This window comes from Merops nubicus, unplaced genomic scaffold, assembly GCF_000691845.1.
Source record: "Merops nubicus isolate BGI_N331 unplaced genomic scaffold, ASM69184v1 scaffold40919, whole genome shotgun sequence".
Taxonomy (NCBI): Eukaryota; Metazoa; Chordata; class Aves; order Coraciiformes; family Meropidae; genus Merops; species Merops nubicus.
In genome coordinates this window covers 5,075-27,407 of record NW_008632457.1, presented here as the reverse complement: position 1 = coordinate 27,407, position 22,333 = coordinate 5,075, and the positions used below count along the sequence as shown (strand labels likewise).

The 22,333-nt window shown below is 39.6% G+C and overlaps 1 protein-coding gene across 1 annotated transcript in view; it reads left to right on the top strand.

Moving 5' to 3' along the window:
* EHBP1 (EH domain binding protein 1) overlaps positions 1-22,330 on the top strand; it is a gene marked incomplete at both ends in the record, with an annotated part of 72,070 nt that extends 49,740 nt beyond the window's left edge. The window contains 2 exons of the mRNA XM_008947911.1: positions 21,052-21,151; positions 22,307-22,330. Of these exons, the coding sequence (XP_008946159.1) occupies positions 21,052-21,151; positions 22,307-22,330 (124 nt within the window). The remainder of the gene's footprint in view (positions 1-21,051; positions 21,152-22,306) is intronic.
* Positions 22,331-22,333: the final 3 nt, after the last annotated feature.

Below are 22,333 nucleotides of genomic sequence, written 5' to 3'. Positions count from 1 at the left end.
CTTGGTGGTTCCACTTAGGGCAGAAAGTCCTATGGAGTAGATCTTGACAAGCTTTGCCCTTTTAATAGCAGTTATTATGGCTTGAGAGTCTTCCACACATGTTTTTCTTCTGAGTTTGGGATGTTGTAGGATTGCTTTAGGGCTCTAACCCCATTTCAACACCACAGGTGCTCAAAATGGGGCTGGACTGCAATCTCCCAGCCACTGTTTCACCTCTCCTTTTTCACTGCATAAGCTTCCTTGTCAATAAGACTAATTACACAGTGAACCAAACAACAAACATTAGAAACCCTGTAAACACATATGTTGTGTCACTGCAAATTAACTCTTACCAATCGAAAAAGCAGCATACGCTTTGTTGCCACATGTGAAAGGAAAGTCACATGTATTAATTAGCATTTTACATGGCTTTGAAGATAGAAAGGGCTGAGATTTGTAAGAGGGAAACATTTGAATTTATTAATAGAAATAGAAAAAGGTTGAATTAAAAAAGTACAGGCACAAAAAGAGGGTTTAAATAGTTGATTTAGTCATTTGTAACAGAATGGAATTTTTCACTTCTCTTATTGAATCTCATCCCAGGATGAATTTGTATTCAGTCTTTTTGCCATAATATTTTTTACTGTCCTTTGGCATTGGGCAGAGTCAGGGCACTAAAACTTGGGTCCCAGGAAATGTTGTTTTCCTTTTAGAGGTATAAAATAGTATGGACGTAGACAAAACAGATTAAAGAGATAGCATTTCTGTATGACATATATCAGTGTATGGACATATATGCTATATTTTGTTTTAATAGCATTCCAGGGCATATATACAATGGTATGTTACAGTCCCTGAGTATGTTTAATTAAACATGCAAGCTGTCTAACTCTGGATAATCAAAAGTAACACAGATTTTTTGCTTGTCTGGCTGTATACTATTTGAGACATAAAATGCACAGTTTCTTTATATCACAGCACATATACAAAAGAGAGGGGAGACAAAAGGCGTTGGGCCATTAGGTAGCTGAGAGCCTGGGCTGCTGTGTCAGGACCACAGCTTCCCTCTATCTCCCTCTTCATCTTCAGCGTAGTCAACAGCTGTGGTGAGCCTGTGCCTTACAGCTATATTATCCAGAAGCCAGGTCTAGAATATATTTTTTTTTTTTCTTGGGCAGCAGCAGTATCTGGCTGGTTCTTTGGACAGCTTCAGGGCTGGCTGACTGACACCATTGTTAACCACGCTCGTGGCTGTGAAACTGGTTTTTGGAACCGTCTCAGGGTCAAGTTGCCAGTAAACTGTCTAGGTTGCTTTGTGTTTCAGGATGCTTTTTTTTTTTTTTTCCTCTCCTTTCTCTCACCTATTTGAATGATGAAGAATGCACTCACTGTCAGGTTAACAGAATAAGTCTCCGTGCCTATTGCTTGTGATTGTAATGCATAGGGGTGACTTGTTTTGGATATTCCTGTGTCCTACTGTATTGCCTCAAAGGATAGGTCATCGACTGATTAGTAACCTCTTTGCATAATTTCCCCTTGTGAACTCATTCAAGAGTGAATTTTCTACCTATGCTGTTGCATTAAAATCTGCATAGAAAGACAAAAAGAACTTCTACCAGAACAAGCTGTTATGCCTGGAGATAAAGCCTGCATTCACAGGGCTGAAAATGGAAGCAAATAGATAAATATGTACCTATCGTCAGGACTTTTTTCCCTGCCCTAGACAAAAACAAAGGTGCAAATGAGATTCTCTGCTCCATTCAGTTGCTGCATCACAGCCCAGACTTTCTCAGGCCACTCATTCACAACTATACTCACAGAAATGGCTGTTAGTTTGTTAAATTGGGAGATGTGTTCATCTGTTAGTTTTCCAGCAGGTAGAAGTATGAAATATAGAGTTTGCAGCAAAGTGTGTGCATTCAGAAAAATTAATTTTATTACTTGTGGGATGACTCCAAAATACTGTACCCAGCCTGTTAATGTATACGTAAAGGGCCAAATCGTGAGATGGTAGAAGCAGAGGTAGTGTGCTTGAAATAAATGAAATTATCTCAGATTTAGAGGAGAAGGAGATCTAATCTTACACTCCCTGTTTCCATTCATAACACAGCTTCTGAGCTGAAGCACATGGGGACACTTTCAGGCAGAGGGCTTTTGTACTAGATGGTGAAGTGTGCGCTGAGAGCAGACCTCCAGTGTCAGCTCTTTTGCAATTGCTATAGATTGCTTTCTAATAAATATATTGCCCCGATACAGGCAGCCTTCTCTTAGGGAATGGATATCCTAAAATAGAGCTGTATGGCTTTACAGGATGCCCCTCTGTAAGGTTAGTGATGGTAAACATTCAAAAGTAGTGTCTGTGCTCCCTGATTTCCCTACACCCAAAATGCTTCACCCTTGCAAATTTAAATATTATTTCTACTTAGAAGTCAAACTGCTCATCATCACCCTAGTTTGACTAAAGATTTAAGCTGGAGTACGTGAGCAGCATAGAATACATTTCTTGCTCAGAAACACAAACAGCTAGCCAGGCTCTAAGTATATTATCAGGCAAGTTCTTTCAGAAACGTATTGCTAAAGAAGCTTAACATTAATTATTGTAACTTTGGGAAGATTACATCCACACTAGCCTTGTAAGAAGCAGCATACACTTCTTGACCTCCAATGCTAGAGCTTTAAGACACAAGAATGGCATTTTACCAACTTTAATGGGATAACCAGTATTAATCTTTCAGCAGTAAGGGAAGAAAAAGTGTTTAGAGTATAATACCCTTCTGAGTTCTGATAGAAGCTGCCTGTTGTGTGTACTGCAATCATAATTCATTTGTTTCTCTCTCTTGTTTTGGTTTTGTTTTCTTAATTATTTAAGGAGAAAATCGTACTAGATTTTTTTTTAAACTAACCAATTTACATATTGGCTTCTAGCCCCAGCCGTTCTTTCTGTTTCAATGCCAACTTTTTTATGTGGTCTCTGTTTTTAAAATTTCTTGCCAGCAATATTTGTGAGAGCTCTGCTGTACGTCTAGTAAAGAAAAGCACAAGAAGTTGCAATTGCCAAGTTGCAGACCTTCCAAAATTAATGGATTTCCTTCACTTCAATTGAATACACAGTCTGCGAAGTAGAGAGAGAAAGATGTACAGTATGAATGAAAGCTAATATCCCCCTATCATAGCTGTACTATTTGGGAAACACTGTAGTGCCTGGCTGTGCTGAGGTCAGTTATTTACCTTTCATAAATACAGAGTAAAAGTTATAGTTTCACACGGCGTTCTTAATTAAAAATTACACTGATGCTGATGCTCGTCTTGTAGAATCCATAATGATCTGCTCCCAAATAAAGAAAATGCAGCAGGATTTCAAGCACATCTCTATTCACATAGTTCAGCGCATGAGATTGCTGGATTATGATTAATTTTAATAGCTACATTAAAAAATACATCTAACATCATTCTTAATTAGAATAATCTCTAAAGCCAGTTAAATGTTTCAGAAGACAAACAGTTTAATTAGCTAACCTACAGAGGCTCCCCTCCCCCAAATGTGCAGTAGTCTTAGGCTTGGTGTTAGCCTTTCAAGCAGTCTTAAACAATCGGATGAAAAGGGATTTTAGGAAGATTAGAGGACGGGATGCTTTAGACGTTGTCCGTTAATCATGAGATATGCACCATCTACAAAGTTTCACAAAGAAATGAGAATTTAAATAAAATTTACTTTGGTTATCTAGTTAGCATGAATTACAAGCTATAACATCCAGTGATAAGACTATTTAATAAATGTATTCTTTTAATTGTCGATATGAGCAAAAGTACATGCTGGGGTGTAGTAGCAAGTGATATACCAGATTAACATTCTGAAAGGGACAATGCTTTTTTTCCAAGAAACCAGGCCTTTGTTGAACTATCCCAGGGTGCCACTAGAATTTTTTTTTTTAAGGGATTCAAACTAAAACTTCAAATAGAATTGTTAGAGTTGGATCTTCATTTTCTCTTCTACTCGTCTTCAAAGAATTCTGAAAAAGATCTGGGATAGTTTTTTTAGCTTTTTTTTTTTTTTACTTTTTTAAATTTAAGAAAGATTACTTTGGGGGCTTAGTGCTTTTTTTTTTTTTGTTCAAGTACAACTTGTTTGTTTTAGAGATGTAAGGAAGGCTAAACAATTTATACCTTCCTCCCCTCCACTTCTATGTTTTCCGCTTGATTTCTTCTTAATTTAAAATTAGAAGGGAGTTTGGATCTAAAAATGTGCACTGAGAGGGACTAGGTACTAACAAACCTTTCTTCTGAATGATCTAAACAAATTCTTATTTCTTATTTTTCCTGGAAGATTTGGTGTCATCCTTTTTATTCTTGAAGCCAACAGATTTATATTTCTCACCTAAATCAGTCACAGAAGCAGCATCAAAATGCATGTGTCCTAGATTGAGGTGGTCTTATTTTAAATAAATCCCCAAGCTTTCAGTCCCTATCTACACACCCTGGGGGGAACTGTTTACCTGTGCTGAGAAGCAAAGGCCAACTCTTAAAGAGGAGACACTGACCCTTATCTAGCCTTTAACATGAGCAAAGAATTCAGAATGTTGCCTTTACTCCTTCCGCTCAAGTCCCCTGAATTTGTGACAAACAGATTCGTGGTGTAGCAAGCCCCTTGGGAAAATGCAAATGTCAGCAAATCACCTCTTTTAACATGGGGCACGCAAGGCTGAAGTCAAATGTCATACCTACCACCCAGTGCTCAGAAAGGTGTGTGTGTTGGGCCACCCCTTTGCTTTTTCACTGTAGAAAGAGATACAAAAATTCAAGACGGGAAAAAAAAAAAAGAAAGAAAGAAAGAAAAAAAGAAGGGGAAAAAAGAAGCAATTCTGGATATCTACAAGTTGGCTGATGTGACCCTGTGCCACCTACCAGTGTGCTGGCTGTGACCCAGCGATGTGATACTCCAACAAGCTGAAAGAGATGGCTGTCTTCACTTTCTTTTGACCTTCCAAGGCAGCTGCCTGGTAGGGACCAAATGGCATGGAAGAAGAATATCTGCCTCACACCTGCTTTCTCCAGACCGCCTGCCACAATGCCAACGTGCCCACCAGGCTCCCTTGGGAGACAATCCCATCTCTGGCCCTCTCTCCATGGAATACCAGGACAGGATAGTTAAGATAGTTTTCAATTCTTCAAAACATCATTAGGATTGAAAAAATGAATCTCTTGCTTGCACATTTTGCATAAATACATGGTAAGTTATCAATTGATGTTCAAATAGCTTAATTGGGTTTGAGGGGGGGAAAGGTCATTTAATTGGTCTATTGAAATGTTAACAGAAACAGATATGGCAAGGAATAGACTTTAATGGCTGCAGTGTGGCACTGATGTCTGCATTCACTTGCAAAATTGTTAATTAGGGCACTTTGGTAGTTCATTTGCTTTTGTATTGATGTGCTTAGTCCAACGAGAGAAAATGGGTTTGTATATGGTATTTACACGGGGCAGCAGAGGCTTACCATACAGTCAGGAATAAGGAAAATAAAGTACAAATCAGAACTGGTTTATGATTTGTGCCAGTGTTTTCATTAACACGGCTTACAGTTAAGCAAGTCATTTTCTAGTGGCTAGTGTATTTCTGTATGGGATTAAGTTTGATATGTTTGGCTTCATTTTGTTAAGCATTGTAGTAGTGGACTTGAATAATACTATAATATGATTTTTTTTTTAAGTTACATATGCAAAGCTTTTTAAACTGGGTTAAAAAAGATTGTACTGCAAAATAAATAATAAGATATCTGTGTTGGTTGGGCCCCTGGAAGAAGGTGTTATCTCCTTCAGTGCATACCAAAAGAATATATTCAGTTGCAATTCCTGGCCCACAGTCATCAGCGCCTGTAAAATTACAAAAACAGTCTTTAGTATATACTTTAGGTCCATCGTGCCTCTCTTACAGAACATAAACCTTTAAGGTATTGGCATTTTGTATGTGACAATGCCGAAATTGCACCGAGTGTCCACCAGCGTTTTTTGAGGGTGGTAATTGCAGGGATTAATCCTGGTGCTGTTTCCTAATAGACTTGCTGGATGCAAATCTTTATATTTGAATTGGCTGCAAGAAGGCTGTATTGTGTACAGTATGTAATAATATATTATACCCTAGGTACTCTTCATAAACAGAGGCAGCAAGGAAAAAAAACAAATGAAAAGCCCAAGTAGCTATGAATCATCACTTTTACAACAGGGATCCTGTCCTCCTGCTGGAACAGGAATGGCTTAGGAGAAAAGGGGACATTTTGCAGCAAATAAAGTGCTAATCGTAGCTTCTAAATGAAGAGGACTTTTTGCTCGTTATATACATTGTAGTTTCACGTTTGGGTGCTGTGTCCTCCAGTCCTCTCTGTGTCTGGAGCTTCGGTAAGTAGTTTGCAACAGAGCATTTTCTTTTAAACTCCAGGCGTTCCTGTAGCGAGAGGTGACATCAGCTTCATTTACTCATATGTATTTGTGAAAGTACTTATGTGAAGATCACAAATATGCGTGGTGCAGCTATCTCGTTCTGCCAGTTTAATCCCAGTCCCAGAAAGTTTCATTGTGGCCCTATGCAAATGTATTTACATAGGAATGGGTCTTGGGTCCTTTAAAGAAGGCAACAAAGTTGGAAGACTGAGGCCAACAAATAAATGAAAGTTTTTCTAAATCCATTGGATAATAGAGGCAGTGTTAAGGCTAACCACAGTGTTGAACTAAACAGAGGGATTACTCCTGGGTTTTGCATCAGTTGTTTTCTGCTGGGTGGCCTCACTTGTCAAAAAAAAAAAAAAAAAAAAAGTTTAGCGGGCGAACATTCACATGGCACACTGAGAAAAGAAGTATGCTTAATTCCATCAAAGCTCAGAAATCAGTCATTAATTTATTCTAACCTCCAATTGTTGGTCATTTGTGAAACATCTGGCCTTTAAGTCATAGGAACCTAAACATAAGTACAATGTGAGTTCTTCTGAAGATGGGAGTAGGGTGAGGCGGGGGTGCTGCCAGCGTGTGTGTGTGAGCCTGGGCGCACGTCTGTGTGGGTATTGCATAGGTTGCAACTGCCACTTAATTTCGGAGACTTTGAAACATATTAAAACGAATCCTTCAGTCAATTTACTCTTGAAATTAGATTATTGTTCATTTGCATCTCGGAAAAGTTCTGCCATTCAAAAGAGTCTCTTCATGGTGAGTTAACAGTTAGATATTTAGTAATCTTGCAGCTTGCTAGTCAGAAATAGTTTCTAATGAAGTTGAAATTTGAGATAGAAAATGTATAAAAGCCTTCAGGAAAAACATACCCTATTTTCCATATGGCTAAGTAATTGTTATGATATTTGTTTTAAAGCTGGACTTAGACACTCCTGACTGCCCTCTAATTTGATATGGCTGGTCCCGGCGATTCTTCTGGAGGAAACTTTCACAGGAGAACGCAGTGAAGGAGATAAATAATTTTGCAGCTATAAGCACATTGCAAAGTATAGAAAATAATTCAGTTGCCTTTACTGTTGTGTGGATAACAGTCTCCAGGTTATTTGCCTCTGCTGGGAGTTGGAACCTGAGTGAAAAGAAACTGAGTGATTAAAAGCAGATTTGAAATAAAGGTGGCATCTTGAAGCTGGCAAAATTCTGCCTTTTGTTAAGCTTAAAATAATGCCTGCTATTTGATTCTCAGCACTGGGTGGTTGTTTTTAGTTGGACAGGGAATATAGTTCTTCACGTGTAGCTTAAATGTTGCAACATCTCCTGTGATGAAATTTCATGTGTTTTGCATGGGCATAAAGTGAGATTAGATTTTAAATATGATGGAAAAATTCAGATCTGTCAAACCACACAGCTGTTGGGGGTAAATGCCTTCTGTCCTCAGGCATTTACCTGCCTCTATGTGTTTTTTTTAATTATTATTTTTGAAGACCAGTGTCCTCTCTTTGGCCTGGCCATTTGCTTTTCTTGGTCAGCAGAGGCTGGCTGCAGCTCTAAGGCTGTTTTGAAGAGACTGATAATGATGCTATCCAAGCACATGACAAAAATAAAGAATTCTGAAGGTTTTTGTATAAAGCAGCTTTTTCTCTTAATATTTATCCTTTCCTCCTTGCTAAGTAAATAAGTCTTTAATCCCCACTCCATTGTAAAATTCACTGTATCCAAATCTAGACCACTGTAACTCCTTTCAAGCTGGGTTTTATCCTTTCCTACTAAGGGAATATCTGTGATTTTGGCAGCCTGACACACTTTATATTAAAAAAAATCAAACAAGTAAATTAGGGGCAACTTAATATATTTTGATTCTTAGCATTTACTTGTCCCTGCCGCAGTGTGGCTAGAATTTAGCACAGTGAATTTGAAGCATGTGGGAATCCATGGGTGCTCACGTGTTGCACGGTACACGTGTGCACATACGCACGACCCACCAACACAATATGTAAGAAATCACGTTTCAACTTTGTTAAAGCCCTCATTTCCAAAGCACTGATGTCCAAAGTACTGGTAGGATAGTGGAGATGAGAGGGGGGAAAAAAAAATCTCTTTAAACAGCTTGTGAAATGTAATGTTTGAAACGGTTCTTTGAGAACGTGCAGATTATGGCTTGCGTAGTGACTCTTTCCAGCTCTCTGGGAAATGAGCTGTTGACATTCTTTTGGGTCATCATCCGAGATAGGAGGGCAACCACAAGGATTTAGCAGATAAATTCATCCAAAAAGACCTTTATCCATTTCACTGCAACTTCGAAACGTTCATGTCGAATAGCAGCATTAATGTAGCCCTTTTAGCCCTTCAAAGTGAGCCTTATGTTTAAAAAAAGTTTTTTAAAATAAATCAAATGACCAGAGTATTAGCTTCTCTAGGTCTTCTAAGAGGTAATTCACTATTTACATAATTCTGGAGTATAAACCCATCTTTCCTTCAAGAAGCTCTGAAATAGAATTGGTGATCTTATACGGTGACTGAGTCTCTTTTGAATTCTAATCAACTGGATCTGTCTCAAATTCATTTCTGGTTTATTGTAAACAGTGGAATTTAAATTAATTTCTTCTTATCTTGTCTTTTGAAGAAAACTAGCAACATGTTTAAAAGGTTTTATTTTTAAATACAGCTCAGAATTTATTTTATTTGGGGGGTTTTGTTCTCTTTTTTAAACTTTATAAACCAGGTGTGTGCTAGGATGGGTTTTGACAGCCAGATGACAATTATGCATTAGCATGAGTGATTATGAAATAAATAGGAAAAAAAAATACAAAAAACTTTTTGACTTGAACTCAAATGATACTATATAGGCTGAATGTGCAGGCAAGGTTCCCACAATGCACTGTGAAAACCTAGGCTAACAACCACCCCGCTGCGTTGAAAACCCCCAAAAAAGACAAAAGCACAATGAAATAGAAAGCTTACCACCGGTAGCTTTCAAAACGACAAACTAGGCAAACTATACATCTCCACCACTCCAATTTTGTCAGAATGCTAATGAGCTTGCTCTGATCTTTACTCGGCTTCCCGTGTTTTCTACATCTTCAAGGACCACATGGCGCTAGCAAAATAAAGACAACTAAATGAGAATTTCGAATGCTTTTTGTGTTAGGACCTGGTGCCTTTCAGTTGACGCACTCGTTGAATATTCTCAACTTAAAAGCGTACAACAGGGGGCTGGGTATGAACTTTTTAGCAGGGGGAAATTTGTACAGAAGTAAATGAGTGTGATGAGGAAAATATGAGAAAAATTTCTGATTAATTTCCACTCTATAATATCAATGACACCTTCAGCCACTCTCATACTCCTCTAACAAGAGATGCTGATAAAAGATGAATGATTCTGTGTTGTTCACAGTGAATGTTTAGTGGTTTTTTAATAGCGGCATTCTACATAAAAGGCACCAGGAAGTACTCTGCATTAGCAGTTGAGATCACTAGTTAATAGGATGATGTCTTTTAGCTTTTGTCACAAGATTATTAGAAAGGATGGGTTTCTGTTCTCATCCCGGCATACTCTGGAGTGCTTGTTGAGTACAAGTGCTAAAATACAGGTTTCTTGGTATTGTTTCGCATGCAAAGTAAAAGCCCTTTTAATGCAACACCTTTTACTTTTTTTTTTACCAGGTGATTTTTGTCATTGATCTCTTATCTGCCCCCTTTAGCTGTATTAATCACTTGGAGTGGTCTGCTTCTTAATGGTGGCTTGATGATGTATATGTCTCTAGATTCACTATCAAAAATAAATCCCTTCTATGCCCTGCACCTTCACAAACCTGATTATCGAGCTGTATTTACCAGTCTGTATTATACCCTCTTACTGGAGTCATCCAGTCTGCAGTAGAGATTTGCACTGGGACAGGGAGAGGTATGCTAGGAAGAGGCATCAGACTCCCTAAACCAAGTCTCATCTTTTAAAAAACAATTTAATTCACAATTCTCTTTGGAATTCTCAAAAGTAAATGCAGATTTGTACTGACCATTTTGAGGGTCTGAGGGAGGAAAATGAAGAATGTTCAGCTTTGCCTGAGAGGTGAACTCCACTTAAAAACTAGTTCTAGTCACCATCTTCAGACTCTTCTGCAGACAGTGTGAAAAATATCAGTGTATATACATAAGCAGAATGTTGTAGCTAGGTAGGAAAATCATCATGCTGTTTTCAATAGTTTGATGTCTTACATAAAGCAGCAAGAATGAGTTAATGACACTATAGTTTTTATAGAAGTTTGCCGGCCTTGCTTTCAGTATATGCCATTGCTTTGCTTAGCTCAGCATGATTAGTCTCAGGTGAACTGAAAACTTGCCAGCCCATGAGGTGGGAGAGAGTTGTCCAGCCATATCATGGAAGACAAAGGTGCACATGCCAAAGCACAGCGAGAGAAAGGACACCTGTAACAACAGCAGTTCTGGCAAGATAGAAAATAAGAAAAAATGACTTGCTAGTAAGCTGTTTTTCTGATGTAAGTCTTGAGGGTCCAGATTTTTCATACACAAATTCTGCACAAGTATTGGTATTGTAGTTGCCAGAGTCATGCATATTATGAGTGACTGAGAACTTCCTGAGTTCTTGGGTCTTGTCAACCTTTCTCCAGTTTCGCTTGTCATGTTACCTCCACAGTGTCTTACTGGCAAACTCTTTCCTCTGCAATCTCCATCTTCTCCCATTAGCAGTTCCTGTGAAGCAGTTTTGGGTTATTTTTGGTATAGGAAGACTATCTGACCATACTTCCCCAAGTACCCAGCATTTCTACATCTGAGAAGCTCCCACAGAATGAACACACCATGCTGAACCTCGGAGTTCACAGTTCTGACTCTGTAATTCACCACATCTCTTCAGTCTTAGGTCTGTTCATTGGTAGGCAGAAGTTCCCAAGAAGAGACCTTTCCAAGACCAGACGTGGGCAGCGTGCATGTTCAGCCCCCCAGGCCAAGTTCATTAAGTCATTAAAGCAGCTCAGCAGCAACAATAACCATATTTATTTTTTTCTCAAAGTAACACAGAATTGCCATTGGCTGGAAGGACTGAATAATAAATCAGCCTCCTCTCCATGCACTTCCCTGGCTTGTACCCTCAGCATTGCCTTAAAGGAACCTGTCTCCAAAGTGCTCGAAGCCAAATTGAAGAAGTGCTGCCTGAGCACAGCAGTGCCTGTGTAGCAGGAGGCTACGCTGGGAGAGCCCTAGGCTCTGTGAATAGACTTGCAAGCCTTCCAAAAGTCTTGCAAGACTCAACAGACACTTGCTTCTTTTAACTGATTTCCATCTTTCTTTGTGGTATTGCAGTATAAATGCTCTTTCATGTGGTAGGCATGGTCTTTGGCTTTATGCCTGGAAGTTAGCTTTCTCTACAATCAGTGCCTGCCTGTAAAGAGAAAGCAGGAGAAAGGCCGTTTGGTCACCCTGGGGCTCCCAGCTTATGATGCCACTGCAGTCTGCAGAAAGCCCTGTTATTTTTACTTGGGTTTCTCCCATCTACCATCAAAAACGCCTTCTCTGTCAAAACTGGAAACTGTGAGGCCCCAGGACACCTCAAACTAGCTGAACTTGGCCAGTTAACCCTGGGAAGCTTTGGATCCCAGAAGTACAAACCTGCCAGCTCCCAGTAAGTGTAGGCATCTTCATTAACACTGATACAAGGTCACTTTGTTGCCAACCATCATCTCACTTAAGGCAGTTGCTGGGTTAAATTCAGCCCTGTTCATTTATTTAATCATCTTCATTTTATTAAGTCATCTTCTCTTGTCCAGCACCCCTTTCCAGCTCCAGGAGAGCATGTTCTGAACAAAGTAAGGTAAAAATGGAATAATACACTGCCTAGTAAAGCACAATCCAACAACTTCAGAATCTTACCTGGCTGTCACTTGCAAACTAAACAGGTAGCTGATCTAAGGAGTAGTTACGAGCCATAGAGAAATTACTATCCCTTGTAACAAAGCATCCAACTCTATTTGTTAACCTGCAAGTGAAGTAGTTCACCCAGTAGACCATCGTCCCCTTCTTGGTGGATTTCCAAGCATGAACTGTTGTTTTTTTCTGTAGCTTCAAAGGTTTGAGTGCATCAGTTAATGGTGCATGTTTCCTGTGCTGGAAGCAAAGGTCTGATGTGTACTTTTCCCAAGCCCGTGCTTCTTCTAAAGTTGTGCTACGTGAGAAAAACTGAGCAAAAAGAATACCAGAGGGTGATAAAGGACAAGCACTGGTTATGCTCTGTGCTAGGATCCCTGCAGGTGCTGTCTTCAAGGCAAGAAGTGGTCACTTTCTTACAGGAGTCTCTCTGGATGTTTCAGTTGAATTTCACCTCTTGTCTGAATTTGGGGCCACAGACTACATGTTTTTGTGTTCTGGATTGATGGTACCACATTTAAAATATATTCCTAATCTTTAGCAAGCCCAGGTATTCTGTTTCTGTTGATTTTCTGTTCTTTTCTAGTGGCTGCTGTGTTGACTTGTCATGTAGAGAAAATGGGCAATCTTTCTGGCAAGTCGTCTTCTGTGGAAGTTTCAATCCTGTGATAATTTTAGGTTGCCAAGTCTGCAGGCCACAGATGTTTGTTTTCCTGTGAGTCAGTCCCACTCCAGGTAGAATAAATCCTCACACGTGCTGAGATGTGGGTGGAACCCTGACCTTCTGTTTACCCAGCTCTCAAAATTTTAAATAGCCTCTCTTGATTTATTATGTTTCAGAAACCAAAGAAATTACAAGCTTCCTGCTTGATATTAAGCTAATTTGATGTGTGCTTATGATAAAGGCATTCCCTTGGCGACAGCTCCATTTCGTTAGGGTTACAGTACTTTTAGGGGCTGAAATAGAGTCAGACAGCACACGGCAATGTAACTCTGCCTGGCAGATTCTTGGCAGTCATTACCTACCTTTATGAGACTCCATTGTGTGGACATCAACGTCTCCTTCTCAGCTGCTCTCAGACAGCAAGTTAGTGGCCGTGAATTTGCCTTTCTAATGTTCCTTAGGCATTTTCCCATCCAGTTCAGACTCGGGAAAATGTGCTAGGACCTCAGCTGCTAGTTAGCTTTTCTGCAGTGTCATCTACACAACAGTCCCATCCGGTTTATCGCTTGGTGGCTGTTCTTGTTCATTTTCACTGGTTTTTAATAACTGAGGAGGTCCTTGTTCAGTGAAAGAAGGAAGTATTCTGGAAGAAAGCCGAGCATGGTAATCTGAAATGGAACACTTGAAGCTCAAGGTGGAGCAGCCTGTCCATTCACGCTGCGGGGTGCCTACTGCAAGCTCCACTTTGACACTGAGAACTTTGGAGAGTTATTTTAACCAAAAATCTGAGATTTTCTACCAAAGGCAGTCCTCTGAAAACAGAAGAGGATTTTTGGTTTATTTTCCTCACTCAGTGAAAAATTGTGGATCACTAGTCATTTTTAAAAATCTTCATTGTAGCCTTCAGTTGTCAGACCCATTTTGTGGTAGTCTTGTGTTAACTCTCCTTTACAAAGAATATCTGTTATGAATATAGGCTTTTCTGCTTACGTGTTTGATAAATCCAGTAACTTGCATTCAAAACAAGAGCTCGTCTGTGCATAAACTGTTCAGAGTGAGTGAGATGAGAAGACTTAAAATCAGTGGGAAGTCCACTGTTGACTTTGAAGGGTTCAAGACCTTCCATCAGCCTTTGTTAGCAATGTGAAGTTGGTCAGCTAAAACACTCAGTCTTGTTTCTCATCCCTTCCCGTGTTTCCTTTCAGCAGAGGTTTAATTACCATGGAGGATCAGCCCCATGGTCTGGTCCAGACCACTGTCCCATAGAGGGACCAGTACAGGTTGAACCCAGGCAGGGGCAAGAAACTCTGCAGGGGCCAGTTACAGGCTCACCTGGCCACAGGGAACATTTCATTTTACCTCTAAAAATTAAAAGTTAGCTCATATCCTAAAGCAGGAGGATCCAGCTCCTACCTCTCATGGCTTTTTGGGTTGGTTGGTTGGGTTGAATATTTATTGCTACAGCTTTGCCTTTCCATATTCAACGTTCAACCTGGTTTTAATTCTTGCTGAGCTCTTAGTTTCAACATTGCCTTGTGGCAACGAGTTCTACTGGTAAATGATGAGGCTTTGAGGAAAGATCATTCTTTTTATCGGTTTTAAACACACCACCTTCAATTTCAGTGCATTTCCCCAGGTTCTTACGAGGCAAGATGAGACACATCCTAGAAATATTCTTTATTTGCTATTCGTGTTCTCCTTCAGGTAAACAAGCCAATCTGTCCGCTCACTTCTAATGCAGAAACTCGTAAAAACTCGTCCCCACGATTGGGTGAATGCAACATTTTTTTTTTTTTTCGAGCAGGCAAATAAAGGCAGTGGAGTATGTTTTCAAAAGACCTTGCTGTTAAATTTGTGGAATTCGTGGGCATTTGGATGGCTCTTAGTGGTCATCTAGCTGCTGTCAGCTAACAAATAGCCCAGAAAGAGGAGCAGAGCAAAGCTGGCCAGATTTTGTCGTCCCACTCTAGTTCACATGCGCTGGCATTCTCCTGCTGGCCTCTTCACCCAAGTGTGTTGAGTGAAGAAAGCTTCTTCTATTCTGTTTTAAAACTGTGTGTAAACATCAGCAAATGGTTGAAGAATGGGCTCTGTCTTAAGTAGGTTGTTTTTCATGTAGTTCTCTTGAGGTAAAATGGGAGACATGGGGAGGTTTCTGTGTTTAACCATGACACCATGGCACACACACTATACACAGTGCAAATAAAATTTAAAAACAATTACTGCTTAAGACAGCATAAAAAGTGATTTCTGTGAAACTGTTATTTCTTGCCAGATTGAATGGGCTGGTTTGGGATGTTGATAGAAACCCTTCATTATTTATCTTCCGCAGGTTGTAATTCATTTTTGCACAACAGCTAAATAGATTTACATTTAAGGATTTTAAAAAAAATATTAATCTGTTGGCTTATCTTGACAGATTTATGACCGTATAAAGTGTATAGGAGTTACTGTGTTCATCCATTTACACTGTAAACTAATCTTGCCCCTGCATGTTGCTGCGTTTTCTTGTTTTTAAGTAGTATTCCCAGTGTTTTGTAGGACTTTCTTCTCTGTTTTCTTAGCAATGAACAGGTTTGCTATGTTAATCCATATTGGTTTTATCTAATGACTGGCTGCCCAACCAGCCTAAATAATGGGTCTAATGGCACATATACGTACTGATAGTTGGCTGAGTGTAAGAGGTGGGTTTGGAAGTATTGTAAGCAGGAAAGGAAAAAAAAAAAAAAGAAATTGTTTTTTTAAGTTGATTCAGAAGAGACATTTGTCAAGACACTTCTTATTTAAATATTTAACAAATAAATTAGCTTACAGTGTAAACAAAAACCCATTTGTAAATCCTGAAGAATGTGAAGGAAAAGGTATGTTAAAAGACAGCGTGGAAGCTGTACAATGTTAAAATAAGCTCGTTGCTTATATTCTCAAAAAATGGTAATATAGGAACATGCTTGTAATTCTTGAGCATTGTAGATGAAAATTGGCTTGAGTTGGTTTTGAATAACAGTCAGGAAAATTATATTTGACTATGTGTGATTAACCGCAGGAGAAAAGAAAGGGGGTTAGGGTGGGGTTTGGAGGGGTTTTGTTATCATCAACATTCCGGCTATCATTATTTTGGCTGTCATTAAAATTTGTCCCAGTAAGGGACAAAATCACCAAACTTTATGCTGCAGCCTTGGATTGAATCCTGCACGGGAGCTATTACAGCACAGAATGGCAACTCGGAAGTCAGTAGGAGTTTCTCCTGTCTGAGGGAGAATTTTGCTGAGAGTCTTGTACTATTCCAGGCTTGGTGTTGGGCTCGTTCTTAATCACGGAGGAGGGTTCTGGTAGATGTCAAGTGAAGAGAAGAATAGAGCACGCATCCTTCACCACTCAAGCCAGACAATGAAATTAGAAAATGGCACTGAGTTGCTGTGAGAGAATTCCCCTGGATTCCTAGAGGAAGAATAAAACAAGAATGTATTGATTAAAAAAAAAAAAAAAAAAAAGAAAAAAAAAAAAAAAGAAAGCAGAAAGGAAGGGGGGGGAAGAAAATAAATTGGAAAAACCTTGCCAGAATCCTCCTCCGAACCTATCTGAGAGTAAAGTCCGACATTCAAAGCTGCATTGTCTTTCACATGAAGGCGTGTGGTGCCGGCTCTTTCCTCCCAGTTCCTGGTTCTGCGTTTTTCAGATCTCTCACCGAGCATTTTGCATGCGTGTGATGTTTGCAGCGCTGCGCGCTCTCATTTGAAGACTGTTTTGAGAAGTCATTATTGAACTATAGGATAAAAAGTATAAGCATAATTACGCATTAAAGAGAATAAATACGTTCTGCTAGATAGTTAACCAGGTGAGGTTAAACAAGATGAGATGAATTCTGGTCTTTTTAGAAAACTGACAGTCTTCATTTTAAGCTACAATGTAAAGTGCTTTATCCTGAGATTAGGTATTGTGGCAGAAGCTAAAACTGCCTTTTTCCCCTAACCGTGCCAGAATACAACCTCCTTTTCTTTCTGCGCTAACAAGACTGCTTTACCACCACAGCCCACTCTAAGTAATTAAATCAATCCTTTGTACTTACCGTATTCTCCTCTAGTGACGGTACTAGATCTGATTATATGCTTCATGCATATTCAAAGTACGGCACTGACAGCTCTTTAATGAGCTCTTACTTAATCAGTGCGAACAATGTTCATCTTGTTCTTTTTTTCCTCATACATTAGAGCTAGGAACAGTTGGGGAAAAAATGAAACATCCAGCATTCATTTGAAAAATATATTGTACTTTGAAAAGTGTCTAAGCTGGGGAAGTTGCATTCTGCCCTTTAAAAGTCTGATGGACAAATTGGATTACTAGTATTGGATTAAATAACAAATGGTTAGAGGAGAAATGAGAAAAGCTCGCTGTGATCACAGGCTTTAATATTTTTTGTTACTTATAAAGCTGAAGGGGTCTTTAACCAGTTATTAAAGTCAGGATTAATTTGTAATGGTCCAACTTACTAGCTTTAAAAGGGTTTTGTTGTTGTTGTTGTTGTTTTTTATCGAAAACAATAGTGTAATGCATGTATTATGGAAAAAAATTTAAGTTTAAGATCTCTGGGCTGTTAATGGATTTTCATAGTCTTATACTGGTTCAGATAAGGGGTTTGCATGCATGGGACTGATTTGTTCCCAAACATGTTTTTCACTTCATTTAAATAATCAGTACATTTTTTTTTTTTTTCCCCTAAGAACAACACAGATATTTTCCCAGTTTTAATTTTCAAGCGTTCATAGCAAGTCAGTTAAATACTTGTTTTCTACTTGGACAGTGGAAACAAAAACAACCCCAGCAGCAGCAGGGTTTTACAGAGCGCAACTGTGTTGAAGAAAGGCTTTTTTTTCTAAATTTTCTATTTATAAATAGTAAATGTGAGTTTAGCTTGCAATTTCACTGCAGTAACAACACTCATTTTTCCTTTGTTGAAAGTGTTTCATGTGCATCCTTCCACCAAGGGGGAAGAAAAAAAAAAAGTGATAATGCCACTGTATTTGCTGAGAAGAGTTATTTAAATTTCTTATATATGGGAGTTCATCTTTATTTTGCTTGCCAGGGAAGAATCTGTTTCAGCTCCATGCGCAAGAATTTAAAAGGCTCACGGTCAACAAATAAAATATCAGCATCGACTGCTATTAATATTGCACACATGTGTCATTTCACTGATCAAAAAGGCCTTCACCAGGGTACAATTGGCCTTTTTCCAAGTTGCAAGCTTTTTCTCAGCTTTTTCTTTTTTACTCTTTCTTCTTTTGTTGCTGCTCAGGGATTTGTGCCTATCGCAGCCGATATCACATGACTGGTGTCAGGGCATCACATGGGTCCAAAGTGAATACAAAAACAGATTAAAAATTCTGTAAAAACAATCAGGACTTTGTTAACTCACTTTTAAACCAACCTATTCTCTGGATATTGCATATGCTTTGGTGTCAGCGTGGAAATAGCAAAATGGGCACCTGCTCAGGTCTGACTTGACAGCTCCAAGCTTTGCCAATATCTTTTCTCATTATAAGGTACAACTAACTTTATTTAGGAGGTGTGTATTAATAGAAAGAAGTTTATATCTCTAAGTTTACATTCTTACACTGAGATTGCATGGCATGAAATTCAAGTTCAGGTCTGCCATTGACTCAAACTCCTCTGAAACATTTGTCTCCTATTTCTTTTTCAAGGCTTGAAAAATGAAATGCAGCAAGAGCTTGCATTTATAATGACATCTTTTAGACAGAGATCCCAGACCACCCCAAACCCAACAAGTTTAGTGTCATAAATTGATTAAAATGTTACTTATAACCACATATCTCAGGTGGTGATAATTTTTTTTCACTGGCAGTGTGGCAATCTCATGCATTACAGAACAGACCAGTCATTTTGCAAGGACAAAAAAAGGTCCTCTTTCCCCTTCTTCTTTCTCCCTCCCCCAAATAAATTTCAGCTACTCGGTGCATTTCAATGAAAGGTTGCAAATATTGATTATCATCTGCTTCTAAAAGTAGACCTTGTTAGATAGACCAATACAGCAACACCTTTGATCTGCAACTTAACAGCAAAGTGTACTGAGTTTTAATCCTCTTCGAGGCAGTGCTGAACTGGTGAATGTTACTGTAAATGCCACAGCAAAATATTTTCTGCACAAAACCAGAAGTTGAAGGTCTTGTGGGAGAACATTTCTACGTGACAAATTTCTTCCTTCATCATTCCATCATCTAGGAGTTGGACCCTGCTTCTTCTGCCTGGAAAAAGGCTACAGGGCCATCTCCACTTTAAGGTGTTCTGCCTTTCCCGTCTTACAGCTAGTAAATCATGTACTCTAAAAGCATCCTTACAGGAGCAGTTTCACCAACCAGGAGCTTCCCAGGGTGATAAGTGGATACGGGGCAATGTCTTACATCAGAAAGAACACGTCAAATAGCGTAACTTTTTCTTACTGTGTGGGCCCACCAGCTCCACCCCAGGCTGACCCATTTCTGTGTTAATCTCCTTTTCCTTCCCTTGTGTGGATGCACCAAGCCCACAGGCTACAGCAAGGGGAACCAAACATTTTGGAGAAGGCTGGTGACCTTCCTTGGCACACAGTAGGGTCATAGCCAGGTGAGGAGGTGGTTCTTCATGCAGATCTGGGCTTGCACATTACTGTGGTGTTGGGGTGTGAATGTGCACGGGGCGGGCACGTAGGTGCAAGCATTTCAAATGTTCCCATCCAGAAATTGAAAGCTTTCTTTTAGAGCAGAACAATATTTTTTCTGGTGTCTTTCCAGCTTCTGATGCTGGACGTTGTTTGACTGCAACTAGGGATCCTACGGTTTACATTAATAAGTGTACACCACCTTGCATTGGAGATTTCAAAACCTTTTACAAACATCAAAGAATTAACTTTTAACGTCCTTGTAAGATTGTTATGGGTGATTATCTCGTATTATACAGGAGGCACTTAAGCTCAGAGATCTGTCCATAGTCTCCTGGTGAAGCAGTGTTGAAGCTGGGAGAAGTACTCAGAAGACCCAGCTCATGTATCTTTGACACTCTTCCAGGTTTCTTCCTAGATTAGTTTTAACCATCAGAAATGTGTTTCATAATTCATTGAGGACCATGTAGTCTTTGCCCCTCAGCTCAACTTGAGAGGCAAGAATGGCAGGTCACCACAGAGGTGGAGTCGCTACAAAGGACTTTGATGAGGTTTCTCGTAGTCTCTGAACTCAGAGTGGAATTTGGCTGAGCAGCCTTGCTACATGGAAAGGACAGTCAGGAGCTTTTTGGATGCTCATCTGCCTTTCCCCCATGTGGCCTGGTGGTGCAGAGGGGGTAACACAGAGTCCAGTAGAGCATGGCACTGCTTGCAGGTAGGCTGTGGGAGGTCCTGATCCTAGCTGGTAGGCAGTGGTGGGCATGAGCTGGGGAAGGGGGTGCTAGTCCATGCACACACACATGGGGACTCTTAGGCACCTGGACCCTAAAACTATTTGTATGTGTGTAGGTGCTCCCTTTGATTGTGGGTTGATGAGCTGCTCTTTCCAGGATATTGTCTGGAAGAGTGGCCATAAACACAGAGAAGCTGGGCAGGTGCCCACATCTTGGCCAAGGGTTCAGGATTCCCAGGATTCCATCTCTTCTGCAGCTGCTTTGATCCCTACCACATCATCCTGACTGCTCTGGGTTTGCATGGGTGGAGTGGATCTTACCCACAAGGACTGTTTTTGTGTTTGGAAGCCTGTGATGACCAGATGTCTTTTAGCAGCAATGGATTTTCAAATTGGGAACATCAAAACACTATAGTTCTTTCAGGAAAAATGAGAAGATACAGTACTTATTAAAAGGTGTTTATTTAGGTCAGGGTTATCAGTGTGATAAAGAACACTAAAATGTATGCTAAAGAACGTCTGCATTCAAAGATTTATTTATGGAGCAAGCAGGATTGGACAGCAAGGCTTGTAGTCATATGATATTTTTTACCATTTGAGAGTATGCTTTGTAATGCTCAATGGTACTGGAGACTGATACTCCAAAACCCGAAATGAAATATGTAGCTCAGTTTGTGAAATACCATGTAGGTAATGAAATTTTTTCAATTACAGGAAGAAACACAGAAGAAGAAGAAGCTATGATGCAGGAATGGTTCATGCTGGTCAATAAGAAGAATGCCTTAATAAGACGAATGAACCAGCTTTCTCTTCTGTAAGTATGGATGGATGCGTGTGTTTACAAAAGCATGATTTACTGGAGTATTTACCCATCAGATAGTTGCAAAACTTACTTGTCCTCTTTCCATTAGACTTCAAAAATATTCCCTCAAAAGTGAGTAGCATGGATGGTTTGTGGAACACATTGAGTAACTTGTTTTTCTCATATTTCAGACCTGAAAATGAGAAGTGTGCGATGACGTGAGATTAGCTAAAGCTGTGGAAAAAAAATAATTAAAGAAATATTAAGCGTAGTTATATTTTCAAAGGCCCAACATTAGAATAAAATTACATTTTAAAAATGCACAAATAGATTTGGATTGTGCCTCAGACGTGACAGGCAAAGACTATTTGGAGAGGGAGGGCAGAGTTTGAGTCACTACCTGCTTTGCAGAAATCCTCCGTCCCATCCCCAGTTCAGCAGCACTGGACTGTGGAGGGGCTGTTAGTGAATCACAGGGTGATAATGCCACCGATACTGCAGAGTATGGGCAGGTCAACTTTTTTCTCTGGCACTGGCCAGGAAGGGAGAAGGCGCTGCTCATTTTCAGAGGCATTCTGCCCTCAGCGCTTCTTTTCCAGCCGCTTTGGGTTTGATGATATTTCTTTCAGTAATGCCACCTAGTGTAGATGGCTGCATACTTCCCTGGGAAGAGCCTGTGCTCACGAATTTCCTACCGTGTCTGAACTTGACAGAAGATTCTACCTTCGAAATATTAAGCTTTCTAATCCCGTGTCTAATTTTCATTATTCATTAGGGCCGAATGTATATAGGATAATACTTCCAGTGTCGTATTATCTTGGTGAATAGGCTGATGCTGGAATTTGTTCATTAGATCCTGGGGAATGTTTTATACTTAGGACATTCCACAACAGCCGCTCCAAGGATGAATATGAAATAATTACGTCCCATAGCACAATGGAGTTAAACTGATGGAATTAAAGCCGACATTCTAGAAAAATGAAAAGGCCTGGTGCTGAACATGCCACCTGAGCAAGGTTTTAAGTTTGTGTATCATTTGTTTGGAGTAGCTTAAAGTTAAAGAGAAAAGTCGGTTACGAGTCCTAAAATCAATGTAAATTAAAGGTTCTTTTAAGTGTTTAATGATTTAGTAATTAACATATTGATGAACTTTTGCAACTTGCCTAGGGAAAAAGAACATGACCTAGAAAGGCG